At 34.9% G+C, this 21,465-nt stretch overlaps 2 protein-coding genes across 11 annotated transcripts in view; one reads left to right on the top strand and one right to left on the bottom strand.

Annotated features, from left to right (window-relative positions):
* The window catches only part of Nsd3 (nuclear receptor binding SET domain protein 3), a 108,066-nt gene that overhangs the window by 75,972 nt on the left and 10,629 nt on the right, over positions 1-21,465 (top strand). For 3 of the 7 annotated variants that reach the window (XM_040268757.2, XM_078031216.1, XM_078031217.1), the window contains exons 13-20: positions 2,784-2,981; positions 3,665-3,838; positions 7,933-8,079; positions 11,298-11,481; positions 14,431-14,633; positions 15,457-15,569; positions 16,173-16,442; positions 21,263-21,379. In XM_040268757.2, the coding sequence (XP_040124691.1) occupies positions 2,784-2,981; positions 3,665-3,838; positions 7,933-8,079; positions 11,298-11,481; positions 14,431-14,633; positions 15,457-15,569; positions 16,173-16,442; positions 21,263-21,379 (1,406 nt within the window). The remainder of the gene's footprint in view (positions 1-2,783; positions 2,982-3,664; positions 3,839-7,932; positions 8,080-11,297; positions 11,482-14,430; positions 14,634-15,456; positions 15,570-16,172; positions 16,443-21,262; positions 21,380-21,465) is intronic. The other 4 variants (XM_021735297.3, XM_021735295.3, XM_040268765.2 and 1 more) reach the window with 4 other exon arrangements.
* The window catches only part of Ddhd2 (DDHD domain containing 2), a 53,136-nt gene continuing 43,664 nt past the window's right edge, over positions 11,994-21,465 (bottom strand). For all 4 annotated transcript variants that reach the window (XM_078031219.1, XM_078031218.1, XM_078031221.1 and 1 more), the window contains one exon: positions 11,994-21,465. This exon is cut by the window's right edge and continues 19,622 nt beyond it. The gene's annotated coding sequence lies outside the window, so the exon portion shown is untranslated.

Genomic DNA, 21,465 nt, shown 5'->3' with positions numbered 1-21,465 from the left:
CACTGAGCCATACCCCCAGCCCTAAAAGTCATTTTTTAAAAATACTATTACCTTCCAAAATATATACCTGTTAAAATGTAATTTGAAGTTACATATATGCAACAGGACAGCAATAAGAAAAGAAAAACACAGTACTTTATTTCTACAACAAAGACAGTAAAAAAATATGAATATTACATTTGTAAGTACTGATTTTAAAAAAGTTTTATAATTCAGATAATTGTAAAGATAAGGCACTTGCAAAACCAAAGAACAATGTTGCAATTCAACTAGTCCTCTGGGGAAAAAAAGGCAAAACTATTCCTTGTAGTTTTCCCTTCTAGTTTTTATAAGCATTTGAAGGAAAATGGGCTAAAGATGAACAAACACTTCCCAAAAGATGATGTCCAGATGTTCAATAAACATTTAAGAAGTTTGTTACAGTAAATTTCAGTTCTTTGTTTATAACTAAGCATTTTTTTCCTATATCTTTATTCACTCTTCTGTGACTTTTCTGTTCATGTCTCTTGTCCATTTTTGTCTTACAGTGTTACACTTAGTATTTTATCTTCATTTCTAGTTATACGAGTAATATATGAACGTATTGTATGAAAAGTTGTACTGTCTAGTTGATTTCTACCATGGTCATTTTGTTTTGTTTTGGTGCTGGGGTTTAAACTCAGCACCTAGTGCATGCTAAGCACAGAATCTACTACTGAGCTACACCCAGGCCTTGATCACCACTCTTAATTTTAGACTCCTGCTTTTTTCCATCTCTTGCCAGATCCGACTAGTGTTGTCACTTTGTAGCCCTGCAAATTTTTTTATGTTTGTGTGTGTGCTTAACGTTTATGCACATATGTTCAATAAAACATATCATACTGTTGTATTATAGGAATACAATACAATATTATAAATACATTTGCATTCTATTTGATTGCTGATAGTATTCCATAGTATGCTATAGGATAGTTATATTTAACCCTTCTTCTATGGAAGTACATATGAGTTGATTTTAGTTCTGCAATTGTAGTTATTCAGTCAACATACTTTTACACATATAAATTTAACTAAGTACTTATTAAGAAGTAGAATTTCTAGGGCACTGGAAGTGAATGTTCTTTTATTTTAATGGCTATTGCCCAGTTGCCTTCTAAGATAGTTCTTTACAACTTAAATTTCTACTATCAGAATATAAGAGTGCCTGTTTGCTCACACCTGTATCAATAATTGGTATTATTTCGGGGAGGGGGGCTGGTGTTGTGGTTCAGCGGTAGAACACTCTCCTAGCAAGTGTGAGGCCCTGGGTTCGATCCTCAGTACCACATAAAAATAAGTAAAATAAAGATATTGTATCCAACTACAATGAAAAAATAAATATTTTTTAAAATTGGTATTTATAACCATTTTAGGTTTTTTTTCTTATTTCATAACTGGTTTCAGTTAGCATTTATCTGATTACTACTGAAGTTGAGCATTTTTAATGTTTTTGGCTCTTTTTCTTTCCACTGTTTGTAAATTGCCTATTTATACTCTACCCACTTTTATTTAGGCTGCTTTTGTTTCTGTTTTGATTTATGGTTCTTCATAAGTCTTTTTCAGTTATCTTTGCTATGTATGTTGCATATATTTTCTCCATAGGGTGGGTAAACTCTTTATGGAACAAAACATAATCCTGAGCCATTTTGGTTGCATATTTTTCCACATCTGTTTTCTTGTATGTGTTCCTTTTTTTCTATTCCATTTCTATCATAATTGGCATTATTCTTCCTTTAAATGTTTGGCACATCCACCGATGGAGCCATCTGGGCCTAAAATTTTCTTTGTTGGAAGGTATTTAATTACAGTTTCAATTTCTTTTAATAGTTCATAAAACTATTCATATTTTCTATTTATTTTGTGCCAGTGCTAGTAAGTTCTGTTTTTCTAGGAATTGGTCTGTTCATCTAACCAATTATTATTAGCAAATATGTAGTGAAATCCTTTTAATCTTTTTAATGTTTGTAGGATTTGTAGTGATGTTCCATTTTTTATTTCTGATATCACTTAACATTATTGCTTTTTCTCATTTTTTATTACTCATATCAGGGATATTTGTTTTAATTTTCTCAAAGAACCATGTTTTATTAATCCTCCTCAGTGAACTTGGATTTTACTGGATTCTTAATCATTTTACTGGGTATAGAATTCTGGCTTGGTAATTATTTTCTTACAGCTTTTTGAAGATAGCATTCTGTTGTTTTCTGGCTTCCATTATTCTCTTTCAGAGTTAGCTCACTTTGAAAGTAATTGTCTTTTCTGTGAGTAATTTTAACTTTTTTTGTACTTGATTTTCTACAGGTTAAATAAAATATGCTTAGCTGTAATTTTCTGCCTTTTTTATTCAGAGTATGAGTTTTCATTTTGTGTCGGTTTTACATATATAAATTGTCCATGGTTATGAAATGGAATTGCTCTATTATTTGATAATGGCTTTTGTTCATTTTGTGTGGCAAAGACCTTGCCACTCTCTGCTCTCAGATATTTAAAAAAATTCTATTTGAGGTTTTTAAGAAATTAGTTTTGGAGATCTAAATTGTTTTTAGTGTTGTATCTCCAAATTGATTATTAATTATCCCAGCAGAACTTATGAAATTCTTTTAATTTAGCCATTTATTTTAAATATTTCTTTTTATATGTTAATTTCTTATATGTAATAGTAGATCTTCTAGGAACACCTATTTGATGTCTGTTGCTGCTTCTATCTGAAAGGAATATGCTTTAATTATATTTTATTTAATCTGTATTCTTCATCAATCTTTCAGGACAACACCCATGTTTTTCATGTAAGGTGTCTGGTAAAGATGTGAAACGTTGTTCTGTTGGTACTTGTGGGAAGTTTTATCATGAAGCCTGTGTCCGAAAATTCCCCACTGCCATCTTTGAATCAAAAGGATTCCGCTGCCCCCAGCACTGCTGCTCTGCCTGCTCTATGGAGAAAGATATCCACAAAGCGAGTAAAGGTAACACTGCTGAAGAAGGACACAACAATTTTTTTGTTTAAAGTGCAGTGGCAAATAATCTATTAAGCACATTAACAAACCATTGAGTAGTGTCCCTGTGTGTATCTCTAGGCATAAAAACTCAACCCAATCAGCCAGGCGCCCTGGCACCCACCTGTAATCCTAGTAGCTCAGGAGGCTAAGGCAGAAGGATCATGAGTTCAAAGCTAGCCTCAGCTAGAGTGAGGCTCTAAGGGCTGAGGATGTGGCTCAGTGGTTAAGGACCCCTGAGTTCAATCTACAGTACCCCCCCCCACCAAAAAAAAAAAAAAAAAAAAAAACCTCAACACAATCAGTAACATGTTAAATGAAAATAAAGTTGCCAATTCAGACCATGAGAAGAAAATTCCATATGTTCAAAACTACCCTGAAAATCCCTATACAAGTGCCAGATTGCATATCACCAATCTTTCCAACATTAGAACTAATTTTTTTTTCTTTGAACACTTCTTTTATGATGATTAGGCTTGTATTTAAGGGCCATATAGCATAGGAATGAGAGAGCAAGCCTAGTGAAGCAAAGTTTTTACTATTCCAATCACTGGTGTCATGTGGGAACCCAAACAGCCTAATTACAAAAGTCTGATTTTATATCCAGCCAATGCTTTGTTGTACAGATTCTTTGTTGACCTGTCTTTAAACAGGACGCATGATGAGATGTTTGAGATGTCCAGTTGCCTATCACTCTGGAGATGCTTGCATTGCTGCTGGAAGCATATTTGTATCCTCCTACATTCTCATCTGTAGTAATCATTCCAAACGGGGCAGTAATTCTTCTTCTGCTGTAAATGTAGGCTTTTGTTTCGTTTGTGCCAGAGGTGAGTGTCAGTCCTTTGTCTTTATTTTTAATCTGTTGGCATATTTCTCCATTAAAATGGGTCTCAGCATTGGGAGAAAACTCAGGCCACCTAGTACAATCTCCTTCCAGTTCCAAATTCCATTTTATTATGTCCCTGAGAGAGATGAACATTCTAGCATCTAAGTCCCTTTTACAGTGTTAGACATCCAAATTGTTAAAAGAGTATGAATTCTTCAATAAGCCAAAATCTGCATTTGAGAAAATATCTTAGAAGTACAGATAAATTCTTAGTTTTTTATTTGGTTAATATTTCTATTAATCAAAAGATTAATCTGTTCCCTTCCACAAATAAATTTTCTATTCCAAGTAAATACGTCCCTTGTCATCTTCTTCAATCCAGACTTTTAACTGATTGAAACTTCACTTGGAAGGCAAAACTAGCACATTTATTTTTTGATTGTTTATGTTGTATTTTATAATGTTTTGGTCTGGCACTGAGAAGGCCTGATGGGACACAGCCAAGACAACATATGTGGTGGCTTAGTTAAGAGCCAGCAATGCAAGCTTTCTCATTTACCAGCTGTTGATACTTAAGTAGGCCAAAAGATTGATCAATTGAAACAATATTGTGTCCTGGGGTTTGGGAGATTGGTCAGTGAACTTGAGTTCTCCTGGAACACATAAAATAGAACTTCTTTAGTTTGGCTGTAATATGCAGTATCCAGCTTTGTATGATAAGGAAACTTCTTGTTTGTAATTAGTAAACATTATAGCCCCCAGTACTGGTTTTGTTGTATTTTTAATATAAGTGCCAAGTATTCTGAACGTCCCTCTGTGTGAAATATTTGAAAGGACGCTAAGGTAAATCAGTACTGTTTGATTATGTACTATATTAAAGATGAAAGCATATTTTTGTTTTTGTTTTAAGGAGAGTTAATTTGGTGACAATACTATATAAATATATTTTTAAAGTAGGATTTAGATTGCATAACAGATCTTAGGTTGTCTTGATTTTGTTTCTTTTATTTAAAAAATATAACTTAGAGAAAATAGGTAGACAATGAAAGATTAACTAAATGGTGGTTCTTTGTGTAGTAGCCAGCTGGGTTAGTGGTACATATGGCTGGCTAGCTGCCATTGGAGTAGAAACATAGTTTAACTGGCTAGTAAATTGTAAAGAAAAACAATGTCCTGCTCTAAAACCTGGCTGCTACATGGAGGAGAAGGGCTAAGATTGTTTCATGCCACATTGTAACAGGTGACAGAAAGGATTTAAGTAGGCAAATAAAAAATTAAAAGCCATCATTAATGCCTTTCTCATTTTCATTCCTCCCGAAAGAACATAAAGATAGGAAAGAATTATTAAATTATCAGTTGAGTGCCTAGCTTTAAAGATTTTCAGATGAGTGGCAGTGATAACATAGTCTCTTTTTTAACACATAGTCTCTTATTAATTTTCAAACCTTTTCTATTTTACCATTCTAAGGTACTCTTACTGGCAATGAATAAGGAAATATAATTTAGCCAACATTTTAAGCCTCAAGTTTATAACTATTATAAATTTGCTTACTTTGGGGTATATTCTGAATCCAATGCCATCAGTATATTCAACAATATATTAAGTATATTCAACAATATTTTCTTTTGCTATTTCATTCAATAATTGGGAAATCTTTAAAACAGGTATTTTTAATTTAGGATAGATAGAAAATGGTCCATTTATAAAAACTCTAGCCATTGTATTAAATTTAACATATACTTTGATTAAAAGCTTGAGACTAATGTAGATGAGGGCAAAAAACATATGTTAAGAACAAAATCTGGGGCCGGGGTTGTGGCTCAGCAGTAGAACACTTAACTATCACGCGCGAGGCCCTGGGATCGATCCTTAGCACCACATAAAAATAAATAAATAAAATAAAGGTATTGTGTCCAACTACAACTAAAAAATAAATATTAAAAAATAAAGAACAAAATCTGTATTTATATCTTATCAATTTGGCAAATATTCTGATTGACTATATTTAAATGCCTATTTAAGAAAGGTTATTTAGTTCTCAGATATTTTAACTTTTGAAACTTTGTGTAATCAATAGAAATCATATTCATTTTCCTTTCCAGCACTTAGCAAAATTTTATTTTAAATATGTTAGATATTGGGATTGGAGAATGCTTAAAAGTCTTTCAGAAGTAAATAATCTGGGGGCTGGGGAGGTGGCTCAAGCGGTAGCGCGCTCGCCTAGCATGCGTGCGGCCCGGGTTCGATCCTCAGCAGCACCACATACCAACAAAGATGTTGTGTCCGCCGAGAACTAAGAAAAAATAAATAAATGTTAAAATTCTCTCTCTCTCTCTCTGTCCCCCTCTCTCTCACTCTCTCTTAAAAAAAAATTAAAAAAAAAAAAAAAAAAAGAAGTAAATAATCTGTATTGATTATTAGAAAGGTCACCCTTTTAAGAGACCTTACTTTTATAAGATCATACACAAAAAGATAACATTTTAATCATTAATATTTGGTATTAGAAAACTTAGCTTATTTTGCTTCTTTCCTCATACAGAATTAGAATTCTTCACTCCTGATAAAGGATTTTTTTTTTTTTTTAAGTTCTTGGCTATTAGGTATCTAAAGTCACTATTTTAATTGTTGTTGTTTGGTTTGGTTTGGTACTGGGGATTGAACCCAGGGGTGCTTAACCACTGAGCTACAGTCCCAGACATTTTTATCTTTTGAATCAAGGTCCCACTAAGTTGCTTAGGACCTAAGTTGCTGAGGCTGGCCTCAAACTTGCAGTCCTCCTGCATCAGCCTCCCAAATTGCTGGGATTGCATGTGCCACTATGTCCAGCTAAGTTAGTTCTTAATGTCTTAATGTCCAAAATGTCTAGAAGTAGATTGAGAGATTTCAGGATTTGGAGGTATAGTTACATTCATAAACAGAGTCACTTGAGGTGCTATAAGAGAAACTGAGACATTTTTCAATGTAAATCAAGCTCCAGTAAATACTGTTTGAAAGTCTTTGCACAATTGCCCTGAGAAGTTATTTCCCCATTTTATGTGAATGAGAACACTGAAGCCCAGATGAGATCATTTGCCCAAGGTCACACTGGTGTTAGCATTTATACCTGATCTTCCATATTTCAAAGCCTATGACTTTTTATACTATACCACCTCCCTCTATTAAAAGTGTGAAATTTATTTCGACATTACATAACTTTTCTTAGGAGATTCTTATGTTATTAGCAATTTCAAGTTCCATTCTATTGTCTGGTTCAGAGACATTTCTTGAATCTATCTCAGTGAAGGGCATCAAATGAAGATAACATCCACAGGAAAAAGTAAATGGTAACCCTTTTTAAAACAAAACTCTTTTCTCCCTCTCAAAATTATTTCTAAGTGAAATTGCTTTTATGATTTGTGTTCAAAAGTCCTAGATCATTGTAAACTGACTGGTAACTAAGATATAAAGCAGTTTTCCTTGTTGTCATTGTCCCTGGCTCATGGTGGCTTATAACTACATTATGGACACAACTGGGGAAGGAGCAGGGAGGGAGAGAAGAGGGAATCATAGATGGGTTACAGTGATCTTGGTGTTTTTAAAATCATGTACCATATTGGTGGAGAAAAATTTCATTTCCTGGCAGAGAAAGCTAGAATGAAGTATACCTTAAGTTCTGCTTGACATATTGAAGGTAGATCAGGATTTATGTTATGTAAATGATCCTTATTTCTTGCTAATTGACATGTCATTTCATTCTCTGGGTTGTTATTCAAGTACTTCTAAATGTTAAGGAATGTAGCTTTGTTTTCCTCGGGAATTTTCATTATGATATTAAATGCCATGTGTGTATCTTGAACTTATTTGGGACCTTTCTTCTGCAGTATAGGGGTTTCTGTAATAGAGATAAGGTTTTGAGTAGCTCTATTTCCCCTTTAATAACTACAAAAGGCTTTCTGTCAGACCTTTTTTCTTTTCCTTTCTTCTTTTTTTTTTTTCATATTCTTCCTTAGCCCCAATTTGGCATAGCTGCAAAATAGGTATTGTTTTTTTTTTTTTCTTCATGGAATCATGGGTAGTTTCATTGGAGCTCATCTCTTTCTGTTTGTTTTGTATAGGGCTGATAGTTCAGGACCATTCAGACCCCATGTTCAGTTCATATGCCTATAAGTCCCACTACCTACTGAATGAATCAAATCGTGCTGAGTTGATGAAATTACCTATGATTCCTTCTTCGTCAGCTTCCAAAAAGAAATGTGAGAAAGGTAATAATCAAAATAGTTTATCTCTTGCTTTTATTTTTGCATTTCCTATTTTTCTCTCTTTAAATGAAGGGGGGAAATGTATGCTTGTCAAGCACCCCATCTGTTGCTTTTGGTAAATTCTGCCTTGGTGGTTGTGACTGTGTCTTCATTGGCTGCAAAATTATTAAAAAGGGCTTAAAATAATTCCATTATTTCAAACTTTTACTTTAATCCTTGAATAAGTTTTCACACATTCCATATATGTTAGGTTATTAAAATAGAAAGACTAGAATTTTGTTCAATATAAAATAATATTTTAAGGATTCTTTCTCTAATTTCTGATACATGTAGATCTACCATTCCCGGTAGAAGAGAATAGACATGATATAATTTGTTACTGTCAACTAAATAACAATATAGGTTATTAAAAGAAGGAAAACAAGATGCAGATTTTTAAAACTTTGATTTTAGAATAAGTCTGTCATTTTGTTTCTTAATTTTTGCTAGGATGCCATGAAAACTAATTGCCCTTGTCTTAGGACACATTAGGAAGCTGGGATTGGGGGAATACCTCAAATACTGGATGTTGAGTTGCTGATGGATAATTTATTCACAAAAACCAAGAGCTAAATGTACATGTAAATATACTCATGAATTTATATGTGTGTATACATTTATATATCTCTCCCAGTTAATTTCATCTATGGAAGAAGACTTTATCTATGTTTAGCTTTCCATAGCATACTTGCAACAAAAGGAAAAAGTGATTGAACAATAATATATTATTTGAGGAGTTTCTGTCTCAGAGGGGGAAAAAAAAGTCAATGAACTTGGAAGGTGAAGGCTTTCTCCTGTATACATTCCCATTACGATCTGGGGGCCAGGTTTAGTATTTGTAAAAAAAAAAAAAAAAAAGAAAGAAAGAAAAGAAAAAGAAATTCATTCATAACTATCTATACTAAAGTGTGTGTGTGTGTGTGTATGTATACACACACACACACTAAATATATTTGAAATGGGCTCCCCCACCCCTGTTCTTTATGTTGTTTGATTTATCTTTGCTGTTTGTCAGATATCTAAAGTGGCAACTCATAACTAAAAGAAAGTATAAATAAGTTAATTAGAACCCATTAGAACTATGGAAAAAGTGTTGGCTTTTTGTTTGTTTTCTGTTGAAGTCAGATATCACCTTATTGGTGATACTGCCTGCTTCCCAAACAAAGATAAACACAGGTCTGACTTACTCCAAAATGCAATAAAATTAGTCCATCTGAGGCATGTTAGGAAATGCTTCATTTCCCTGCTGGTGCCTACATAAAATTAGATTAATTCAGTTGTTACTTTGTTTTCAGCACTCAACATTAACCTTTACATGAACCGAAATTATTTTGAGCCCTCTGCTTAGCTTGAACTATATCTTATTTATCTTGCGTTCTAGAGCAGTTTTCTTGCATAGCACCAAGGCAGATCATTCATATTTTAATTTTTTCTATTTCCCTATGTATTTTTAACATTTTTATCATGATGATTTTCACTGATGATTCTGGCTCTGTATTTCCTCTGAAATAGGACTTAAAATTTAGGAAAATTCCATAAAGTTAAAAATGAGAGGCCTGACTTTTCCACATCAATGCTAATAGTCACTTGTCCTCTAAAGCTGTTTGCAAAGACAGTTCTCCCTATCAGTCATTCCTTTCCAATGGCAAAATGAATAAACTCATTTTACTTTAAACTTACAGAATTCCATACCTAGGCTTAGAGCATTCAGGAAACTAATCTCTAGGCTGATGAATTGACCCAATTAATCCATATTTAGATCTGCAGTCAAAGGAAAAATCCTGATGATTTAAGTAAAAGCTTTTAAGCAGAGGAAATATAGTAATTTAATTCATTACTAGTTATATATGGATTTTCTTTTTTTTTTCCTGTTAATCAGAAGTTTGAAAGTCTGTTCAGGAAGACAAGATTTTCTGGAAAACTTGATAGGTTGGAGCATGTAAATCAAGTTATTATAGAGGGCTCTTAACCTTTTGCTTATGAGACTTTAAACTCAGTATACTCATGGGCTATAAACCTAATTTTCCAATGGAAAGATTTTTTTTTCTCAATAAATGTCTATTATATTCATCTTCAGTGGTTAACAACCTTTTCACTCACTTGTTGAAATGCATATTAGAAATACCTAATCTCATTTCTTTGTATTTAATTTTTTTTTTTTTGCTACACCTGTTTTGGTATCAATTCAAAGATCATTTTGTGTATCCAAAAGAAAAGAGTTTTAATAAGGACTTGACAGGATGTCCTTGCATATAGTACTTCATTCTACACTGAAAATTAGTTCTGTGCTATAAAGCAGTGGTTCTCAATAATTTTAAGTTAGAAAAGATTTGTGTAAACAAAAATTTTTAATTATTTTGGAAAATCTAATAATCACATATAAAATAAGGGTGCATGAGTTTATGTTTTGCTATGATTTTAACAATGTAATAATATTCCTTATTGGGATCAAAATCTTTTGTTAGCATTTATATATCTCTTTGCTTGATGAAAATCATAGAAATTGTTAATTTTGAAATGCAGGTTTTTTTGGTTGATACAGTATTTGAAAACATGGGTTTATGAGAAAGGGAAGGGAATCCTTGGTGATGAAAAGTTGCAAACCACTGCTATGCTGCCCGTATGATTTTCTTTATCTTTACTGCTAAGGTAATGATACTGATGACCAATTTGAGAATCCATATTCCTTTGCTATTTTGTATTCTTTTACAGAAAGCAAAAGTACTGATCAACCACTTGGCTATTTTCATTCTTGTTAATTTTATTGTAAAGGGATTTAGTTAAGTGTGGCACTGGATTAAAATAGAAAGATGACTATTGCTTTCTTGCCTAGCTCTGAAGAAAAACAAAAGAAAATGGCTACTCATTTATTTGAAAAACTTGTTCCCAAATCTATTCAGTCTAAACATTTTATGCATCTCTCTCATCATATATAAAAGGGTCTTAGCTTGCTAAACTCAATAGCTCACATTTTAGCAAAGTCAAGATATTATTATATTAATGAAACTCTAAGCTTCTAGTCACTGAAACCCTAAAAAAAAAGTAAATATTTTCATGGTTTCCTATTTTAATCCATTGCTATAGATATGACTCAATCCCTTTGTTATTTCCCAATTTAAATCAAATTTAATGCACTTAAAAGATAACTTTCTCCTTTCTTTTTCTGTTTCCTCTTTTCTCAGTTATTAAGACTGTTTATTTGTTTCAAGGTGGAAGATTGCTCTGCTGTGAATCGTGCCCAGCTTCCTTCCACCCAGAATGCCTGAGCATAGAAATGCCAGAAGGCTGCTGGAATTGCGATGACTGTAAAGCTGGCAAGAAACTACATTACAAGCAGATTGTTTGGGTCAAATTGGGAAATTACAGGCAAGTTTTCCAAGGGCAAAGAGGAAGTTTTCCATTAGTGTTCAGACCAGGTTCATTATTTGGATGCAGAGTAGCTAGGAGATGGGCAGAGAGCATAGGCCTACCTCTCCAAAAACCAAAAAGGGAAACAGGTTTTCAATCTGAATTTTTGGAGGGTTGGAAAGGTTATGTTGTTATTGGAGTTCTTTAGGGTTTTTTTGTTTGTTTTCGTTGTTTTTAAGATTTGTTGGTTGACTTGCTTTTAGATTCTGAAAATTATTTTATACTAATGAACTATATACTACTAGATTTTGGATAAAAGGTCTTATATCAACATAAATCTAATTAAAACACAAAGAAAACATCATATATATTGATGTTTTCTTTGTGTTTTAATTAGATTTATATTGATTTCTGGCCTCTAATAAGATCAAGAATTTATATGCTGAACGAAATAGCTCTCTTTGTCCCTGAATCTGGCCCATTTTTTTCTGGCTAGAAGCCCTAACCTGTGTCTAGAGAGCTTTTTATAATTTAAAAAGAGATTTATTTCAATAAGGACCTTTAGTAGTTTTTTTATTTGTTTGTTTGTTTGTTGTGGCGCTGGGGATTGAACTCTGGGCCTTGTGCATGCAAGGCAAACGTTCTACCAACTGAGCTATATCCCCAGCCCAGAATCTTTACTTCTTAAGTGAATGAAATAAGAAGTATATGTGATTGTCATTATTTTAATAAAACTTTTCCTTTAAGGCTTTAAGCAGCCTTCATTAAATATATATGCATACATTTTTTTTAAATTCTGCACTTTGAGGCATATATTAATTATTTTTCAAAGAAAATAGAAACTAGTCAGGTTAACACAAAAGAGTTGTGCTTTTCAATTAGAATCCTAAGCTACATATATTTCTATAGAATTTCAGCCATATTGTAATTTTGTTTTAGTAAGAGCTATATTGTTTTGTTTAAATATGCTGCTTGTTTACTTATTTCAAATTTTCATTTTTATTTAGGATCAGGGACATTAAAGTCATAAAGGCCCCTCCCCTCTTTTTCCCCCCAAAAATATGACAAGAAACTTCTAAGACCTAAAAAATATTTTTAATAGTTTGAATATTTAAATAAGTTTATACCATATAACAAAAGATGTCATAAAGTTTTAAAAGGCAAATCAAGGGAAAATATTTTTTGGTCCATATTCTATAGGAAAAAATGAATGTCTCTATGGAAAAAGAGGCAAATAAGAAAACAAACCAGTTTGCAGAAGAATAGCAAGTAGAAAATAATCCCAGGAAAAATGCTCAGATTTACCAAAAATAAATACACAATAAAACTTTTTTTTTTTCAATTAAAAGATTGACAAAGATTTAAAAGATTACTAATTTTGTGGCCATTGAAGGCATGGGGAAATAATTGCCTCTTGGAGGACAGTCTGGTATCATATATCAAAACAGTAACTGGGCCGAGGTTGTGGCATCTACATCTAAAAATATATATACTTAAGAAAATTATAAGTGTAGCATTTCCACCTCAAGGAATTTATCTAAAGAAAAAAATGAAAGCAGGCAAAACATTTATTTAATGACATGTTCACTGTAGTTATTTCTAATTGTAAAATTTTGAAATAACCTAAATGCTTAGTTATTAATAAGGGATTTGTCAAATAAAGTATATCCATATTGTAGGATAACATGAAGGCAATAAAGGATAATGCAGGTGTATATAAGAACATGGGAACATATCTGTGATATATAATTGTTTAAAATGCATATTAAGTATTCTGCATTTTATGCATTTTTTTTTTTCCTTTCTCAGGGCAGGGTCTCCATATGTTGCCCAGACTGTCCTCAGACTCCTGGGCTCAAGCAGTCGTCCTGTCTCAGCCTACCAAGTAGCTGGGACTAGTTACTTGCCATCGTGCCTGGCCTTATTTATATAATTTTTGAAAAGTGTAGCTCTGGATACATGTGTTTTTAATACTTAGAAAGAAGTAGCATCTAATGTTAATAGGTTCAGGCATAAGATTACAAAAGGAGACATTTTTACTTTTCTCTTATACACTTTTGCATCATTTTAATTTTAAAAAAATTAATAATTGTATGTAATACTTGTACATATTTCTGATCTATAACATGTTTTGAAATGCTTTAGTTTTTTAAAGACACACATGCTATTTTTATAATTATATGTGTGTGTATGTGTGTGTGTGTATATATATATATATATATATATATATATTGGCCCCATTTTCTGATCTTTAGCTTCACCCTTCAGTTCCTGGTTTGTCCAGTTGCTAAAAACTGTTCAATGCTCCTTGCAGATGGTTTCATTTAGCAATTACTGTAGTATTCAGTGATCAGAATGTGAAAGTTATATTTTCACTCTGCTCCAATCCCATGTTTGTTGGATCAAAGATGAATTAGATTCTGAAATACCAATGGAGATAAAACCTATTGTATTTGATTAAGAACTGTTTGCCCTGAATGATTTGAGATTCAGAAAATGTTGATTTTCATGGGGGTAGCCATGCTTTATTATGGAAGTACTTTATTCTAAAAATAATTCCCAGACTACTAGAAATAAATAATCTTTGATATCTTGAAAAGCATTAAGTATGTCAAGTGTAGGAGAAACATGACTTTTGTGGATCAAATTGGGATTGGAGTAGTATTGGACCATTCTGATTTTATTATTAAACTTTTTAATATTTTCATGAGCTATATTTTGTAAATGTCAAATATTGATTTTTAAAGACAAACTAGACAAGAGTTTAGGGCCAACTTTGTATAGTATATGTTCACTATTTAATTAATTAATGTTTTCACATGATGCACAGTTTGGATGGATTAAAAATAAAGATTTTTGTGGTCTTAAAATCTGAATGAAAATTGCAAAGTACAAAACCCTTTTTATTCTTGTCAACCTTGTAAAGAAGGTTTCATTTTCTTTGTCTAAAATTGCTTTTGTTTTCAGATGGTGGCCAGCAGAGATCTGCAATCCCAGATCTGTGCCACTGAACATCCAGGGCCTTAAACATGACCTGGGGGACTTTCCTGTGTTCTTCTTTGGTTCTCATGACTACTATTGGGTACACCAGGGCAGAGTGTTCCCTTATGTTGAAGGAGACAAAAGCTTTGCTGAGGGACAGACTAGTATTAACAAGACCTTCAAGAAAGGTGAGTTGTATGATGTTTACAGTGACTCAGAACCAGGACTCCAGTGTAGATTTCTCCACATCTCCTCACTTGCACACAGCACATCTAGTATTAGAGAATTTTCACTAGGCTTAATGATCCTGCATCCACTAACTTCCAGTCATATTAGAACCCGGTCTGAAATGAATTTAAGAATAGTAGACTTTGCTGTATATGTGAAAAGAATTTCTTCAGCAATCGTTTGTTCGTGTGGGTGTGTGGGTGTGTGTGTGTGTGTATTTGTACTTGGACACAATATATTTATTTTTATGTGATATTGAGGATTGAACTCAGTGCCTCACACATGTTAGGCGAGTGCTTTGCCACTGAGCCACAACTCAGCCCCCAGCAATCTTTCTGTAAACAAAGATTATACTGCAAATAGTCTTCATAATGAAGGGAAACTCCTTTGCCACAAGAGTAGTAAAAGCTTCCTATGAAGAGCTTTACAACTGCTTTTACAAAAAGTTGCCAGGAAATTTGGCTTTCTGGGTAAGAGTGAAATGAATTTAAATCTAGTACAAAGTAAACACCTACGATTAGGGTCACTTGGAGGTCTCTATCATTGAGGTAGAGTGCCTCTGAGGCAGCAGCGGGCACACAGCTGTAATGTTTAGTGAGTTATATTCTATTGCATTATAACCCTATGCTGGTGGTGAATGGTAATTTCCAGAATGTGATTTTAGAAAGAAAATCTCAGGCCAAACGCAAACGCAGAGCATTGGGAAGATAGTATAAAACTACTACCCTGACCATGTGTGTTTGTATTTCAGTAATTATGTAATTTGTTTGGTCTTATTGTCAGCACTGGAAGAAGCTGCAAAACGTTTCCAGGAATTGAAAGCACAAAGAGAAAGTAAAGAAGCACTAGAGATTGAAAAAAACTCAAGAAAACCTCCTCCTTACAAACACATCAAAGTGAGTCTTACCCATGAAAACACTGGTATTTGATAGAGAAGTGAAATCCATTATTCTCTCAGTAGTTAAAGGCCCTTTTTAACTTGTGAAAACTTTTGCTAATTATCAGCCTGTCTTCTGTAAAACCAACTTAGAGCTTTTGTTGAAGGCATCAGATGGGAGCCCTAGCTGTAGTGCTGGGAGGATTAGAACTTCGATAAGCCCTCTCAAATCTAGGAGGAACATAGTTCATGTGAAATCTCATTCTTCTTCTACCAGGTTATCCTGCAACCAAATGAGAATATAGGTGTTTAGCCTCTTTTTTCAAAGAGCCCACAGATAAGCATGCTTATCAACCAGTGGAAGGAGAAATACACAGGATAAACAAACAAACAATTCATTTTTCAGGTTTGGATATTTTTGTTGACCAAGGAGAGTTATTATTCTTAGCTTATTCACAGAGAAATTAAGGTAAAGAGCTTTGCTTAGAGTCATCACAAGATATTAGCAGAGGCCTGTATAGCATGGGCTTTTGGCAGGACAGTGCTGGGGGGATGTTTCTGTTCAAATTGCTAGTAGATTGCTTACCTTGGCCTCCCTCTCTTTTGTGATTTTGTTTTCTAGGCTAACAAAGTAATAGGAAAGGTACAGATACAGGTTGCTGACCTGTCAGAGATTCCCCGCTGTAACTGCAAGCCTGCTGATGAAAACCCTTGTGGCCTGGAATCAGAGTGTCTGAACAGAATGTTACAGTATGAGTGTCACCCACAGGTCTGCCCAGCTGGAGATCGTTGTCAGAACCAGTGCTTTACAAAGAGGCTATATCCAGATGCAGAGATCATCAAAACAGAGCGAAGAGGCTGGGGCCTCAGGACCAAAAGGAGCATTAAGAAGGTAGGATGTGATAGAGGTAGTGGTTGGGGTGGAACAGACCAAAACTGTGTTGCTTAGGAATACTTCAGTAGTGTAAACAGATATATAATGTAAGGACCACTAAATGCTGCAAAGGAAAATAAAGTTATAAGAGGGAATGACTGGGCTGGGGCTGTGGCTCAAGCGGTAACATGCTCACCTGGCATGCGCGGGGCACTGGGTTCGATCATCAGCACCACATAAAAATAAAAAAATAAAAATAAAGATGTTGTGTCCATCGAAAACTGAAAAATAAATATTTAAAAAATTAAAAAAAAAAAAAAAGAGGGAATGGCTGCTAGATGCAGTGGTACATGCCTATAAATCCCAGCGACTTGGGAGGCTGAGGTAAGAGAATTTCAAGCCAGCCTCAGCAACTTAGTGAGGTCCTAAGCAACTTAGTGAGACTCTGACTCAAGATAAAAAATTTTTAAAAAGAGCTGGGGATATGGTTCAGGGTTCAATCCTCGGTACCTCCCCTCACCCCCCAAAAAAAAGGCAGGGGTGATGGCTAATGACAGGGATTACTATTTTCAATTGATTAGGAAGCCTGAGGAGGTGACATTTAACCTGAAGGTGTAAAGTAGAAAACCATGTAGATCTATCATAACAGCATTTCAGACCAAAGGAAAAGCAAGTTCAAAGGCCTTATCATAAGCCAGGTGTGGTGGTACATGCTTGTAATCCCAGTGACTCAGGAGGCTGAGACAGGAGGAGTTCAAGTAGTTCAAGGCAAACCTTGACAACTTAATGAGACCTTGTTTCAAAATACAAAATAAAAAGGGCTGAGCATGTAGCTCAGTGGTAAAGCATCCCTGGGTTCAGTCCCCAGTACTGAAGGGAAAAGGCAAACTAGTAAGCCTGGAGAAGAGTGACAAGGAGTGGAGTGGTAGTTAAAAGATGAGGTGAGATGGGTAGCCAGGGGTTAAATCTTATGGGGCCTTGTAGACGATGGGATGAGAAACTTACGGATTTTAGTAGGGAGTGCCTCCATCTGACTTGGTGCATTAGTTATTACAGCTATATAACAATATTACCACCAAGTTAGCAACTCACAGTTTATGAAGCTCAGGATTTTAGGCAATGCTTAGCCTGGGTCTCTACTTAGAATCTGACAGAGTTACACCAAGGTGCCCACCAGTCTCCCAGGGTTATGTTCTCAGCTTGTGTCTCAGCTAAGTAAGGATCCACCTTACTTAGTTCATGTGGCTATTGGCAAAACTCTGTTTTTTGTAGCTGTAAGTCTTGAGAGCTTCAGATTGGTGTTTCTTTGTTTGGGGGGGATGGTTTCTTGCTGTTGGCCAGGAGTTGCTCTTGCCCACATTTCCACCTGGGGTTCCCAACATAGTCACTTGCTTTCTTTACAGTGAATGAGGGGAGACTCCCAACAAGATAGACACTAAGGTCTTAAGTAGTAAACTTACACAACACATATACACCGTCATTATTACCATATTGTATTAGTTAGAAGCAAATCACAGGTCATGCTCACTTTCAAGGGGAGAGGTTTGTGCAAGGGCATGAACACCAGAAGGCAGGGATTTGGTTTTGGATTGTTTGTTTTGAGGGGTTTATTTGTTTTGTTTGGTACTGGGGATTGAACCCAGGGGTACTTTACCACTAAGCTACATTCCCAGTCCTTTTTATTTTATTTTAAGACAGGGTCTCATTAAGTTGCTTAGGGCCTTGCTAAGTTGCTAAGGCTGGCCTTGAAATTGCAGTCCTTCTGTCTCAGCCTCCCAAGCTGCTGGGACTACAGACATGTGTCACTGCTCCTGGCTAGACTAGAGGGACCACTTTGAGAGTCAGTCTATCAAACCTGGGTTTGTTAAGTCCAGTTTTTGTCACTGTGACCAAAATATCTGACAAAAACAACTTAGAGGAAGGAAAGTTTATTTGGGGTTCATGGTTTCAGAGGTCTCAGTCCATAGATGGTCAGCTCCATTACACTGGGCCCAAAGTGAGACAGTTCATCATGGCAGAAGGGCCCAGTAGAAGTAAGCTGCTCAGCTCAATGTGGGGTCAGGAAGCAGAGAGAGGGAACAGGGAAGGGCCCATAGGAAAGATGCATTCTTCCAGGATATACCTCCTCCAAACATATCCCCTGACTAAAGTTATTACCCAATTACTCCATTTTAATTAGGATGGATTAATTCGTTTACAGCTCTCATAATCCAATATTTTCACCTCCCAACATTTCTGCATTAATAGGAGCTTTTGGGGAATACCTCATATTTAAACTAGTCAGTTTTATGTCACTGTGACCAAAATAGGTTTCAAAAGGAGAACTTTGGCCAGGCACAGTGGCACACACTTGAAATCCCAACTGCTTGGGAGGCTTAGACAGGAGGATTGCAAGTTTGAGGCCAGGCTTGGCAATTTAGTGAGACCCTGTCTCAATTAAGAAGGATTGGGGATGTAGTTTAGTGTTAAACCATGTTTGGTACCCAGTACCAAAAACAAAAAGGTCAAGTACATTTAAAATTGTTATATAATGAGCTGGGCCTGCTGATGCATGCCTGTAATCCAAGTAGTTTGGGAGGCTGAAGAAAGAGGATTACAAGTTAAAAGCCAGTCTTTGCAACTTAGCAAGGCTCTAAGCAACTTAGAGCCTGTCTCAAAATACAAAATAAAAAGGGCTGGGGACTCAGTGGTTAGGCACCTCTCAGTTTAATCCCTGGTACCAAAGTTATATTATTTTAATGCTATGCATATCACACATACAAATGTTTTCTATGATTCTGGAGAAGTTTATAGGGCTGTCTTGAAATCCATCAAGTTTAATGTTGTTACAACCTTTTAATAGTAGTTGTATTTATTCTAAAATAACTTATTAAGTTAATAATATAATCAAGGGAAAAGAAAATACAATCTGGACTGATCTTCCCTTTAGCATTTGAAGTATTACTAATGTAAGACAATTGGCCTTTTACAAAATAGCTATAAATATTCATTCTTGGAAAAGCATAATCATAATGATGTTAAAGCAACATGGAAATGATTTTTGTTACATTCACAATAAAAAAACAAATATAAGGGGCTGCGGTTGGGGCTCAGCAGTAGCACACTTGCCTGGCATATGTGAGGCATTAGGTTCAATTCTCAGCACCGCATATAAATAAATAAAATAAAGGTCTATCGACAACTAAAAAATAAAAACAAATATGAAATTGAATGTACACAGTCCTTCCCCTTTTCATACATAACAGACTACTGAAAATGTGTGCCAGAATCAAACAAAAAACTTCCTGTTATATAGTGATTTCTTTTCTGGAAAAATTTTTAGGGATGCTAAGAATTGAACCCAGGGTCTTACACATGCTAATAAGTATAAGCAACTACTGAGCTTCATTTCCAGCCTATTTTTCATACTTACAGAAAAAATATTAGATCGTGAATTACAGCCTATCATTTTTTGCTGCAGTGTTTTGTTTTGCAGTTCTGGGATTGATCCTAGGGGTACTCTACCACTGAGCTATATTCCAGCAGCCCCTTGCCCCCACCCCCAGGATGGCTTTAAACCTGCGATTTTCCTGCCTCAGCCTCCCAAGTAACTGGGATTACAGGCATGCACCACTGCTCCCAGCCTTTCCTACAATTTTTTTAAATATTTATTTTTTAGGTGTAGATGAACACAACACAATGCCTTTATTTTTATGTGTTGCTGAGGATCGAACCTGGGTCTCGCCCATCCTAGCCAGGTGACTAAATGCTGAGGCTAGAGAATCACAAGTTTGAGGCCAGCCTTGGCAACTTAGCAAGGCTTAGCCTTAGCAACTTAGTGAGACCCTGTCTCAAAAAATAAAAAGGTCTGGGGATGTGGCTCATTGGTAAAGCACCCCTGGGTACAGTCCAAATAAACAGATAAACAAACAAACATACACTTACCGTGTGATACAGCAAATCACACTCCTGACCATTTGTCCCAGAAAAATGAAAATCTTTATCTACATGAAAACTTTTCCAGAATATTCATAGCAGCCTTATTTGTAATAGCCAAAATTTGGAAACAATTCAGATGTTCTTCAGTGAGTGAATGGTTAGACTGACTAGTATATCCATTCTGAGGAACACTAGTCAGCAATTAAAAAACAAGCTTATTTTGGGGGGGTGCTAGGGATTGGACCCAGGGCATTGTGCATGCCAAGCAAGTATTCTACCAACTGAGCTATATCCCCAGCACAACAAACTGTTAATACATATAACTTGGCTGTATCTCAAGGGAATTAGCCTGAGGTTTGTGTACCAATGTCAGTTTTCTGGCTTTATACTGCGATATGGATCTGCAAGATGGAGGAAGCTGAGTGAAGAATAGGTACAAATATCTCTGTACTATTTTTTCTAACTTCCTATGAGTATCTAAAATTACTTCAAAATAAAAACGTTTTAAAAACAAAGACAGAGCTTATTTGTTTCAGATTCAGATCTTTCCCAGTTCTTACTCCCAACCCCTCAGAGTTACAAACCTGGAGTGATAATTACAAACCAGTCTGTGGTAATTATATAGCTTCAAAGTCTGGGGTTAATTTTTTCCCCAGATCCTAGCAACATGTCATGTGGTATCACTTGACTATAGAAATAGTATTCTTAGCAAGAAAAGACAGGTAGATTGGCATTTTATGAGGCACTTGTACAAGAAAAATAGTGCCCCTGTTGTAATTTATAAATAAATTACCATTTATTTCCAGGGTTTCATTTATTTCAGGATTCTTTTTAGTTAATTATCGAGTATAGCTGTGTTAAGCAATATTTTATAATATGATATACTGATTTTAGTTATATATTTACATGCTTCTCTGCAGGGCGAATTTGTAAATGAATATGTTGGTGAATTAATTGATGAAGAAGAATGCAGACTGCGAATCAAGCGAGCCCACGAGAACAGTGTAACTAATTTTTATATGTTAACTGTTACAAAGGTAAAATTGCCTTTTTTTTTTTGGGTAAGAAAAAGGGATTTTCTGTTCTTGTTTCATGGTTTCAGGTTGAATTCAGTTTCTTTTGA

Source organism: Ictidomys tridecemlineatus, chromosome 14, assembly GCF_052094955.1.
Source record: "Ictidomys tridecemlineatus isolate mIctTri1 chromosome 14, mIctTri1.hap1, whole genome shotgun sequence".
Lineage (NCBI taxonomy): Eukaryota > Metazoa > Chordata > Mammalia > Rodentia > Sciuridae > Ictidomys > Ictidomys tridecemlineatus.
This window is presented reverse-complemented; position numbering and strand designations above follow the sequence as displayed.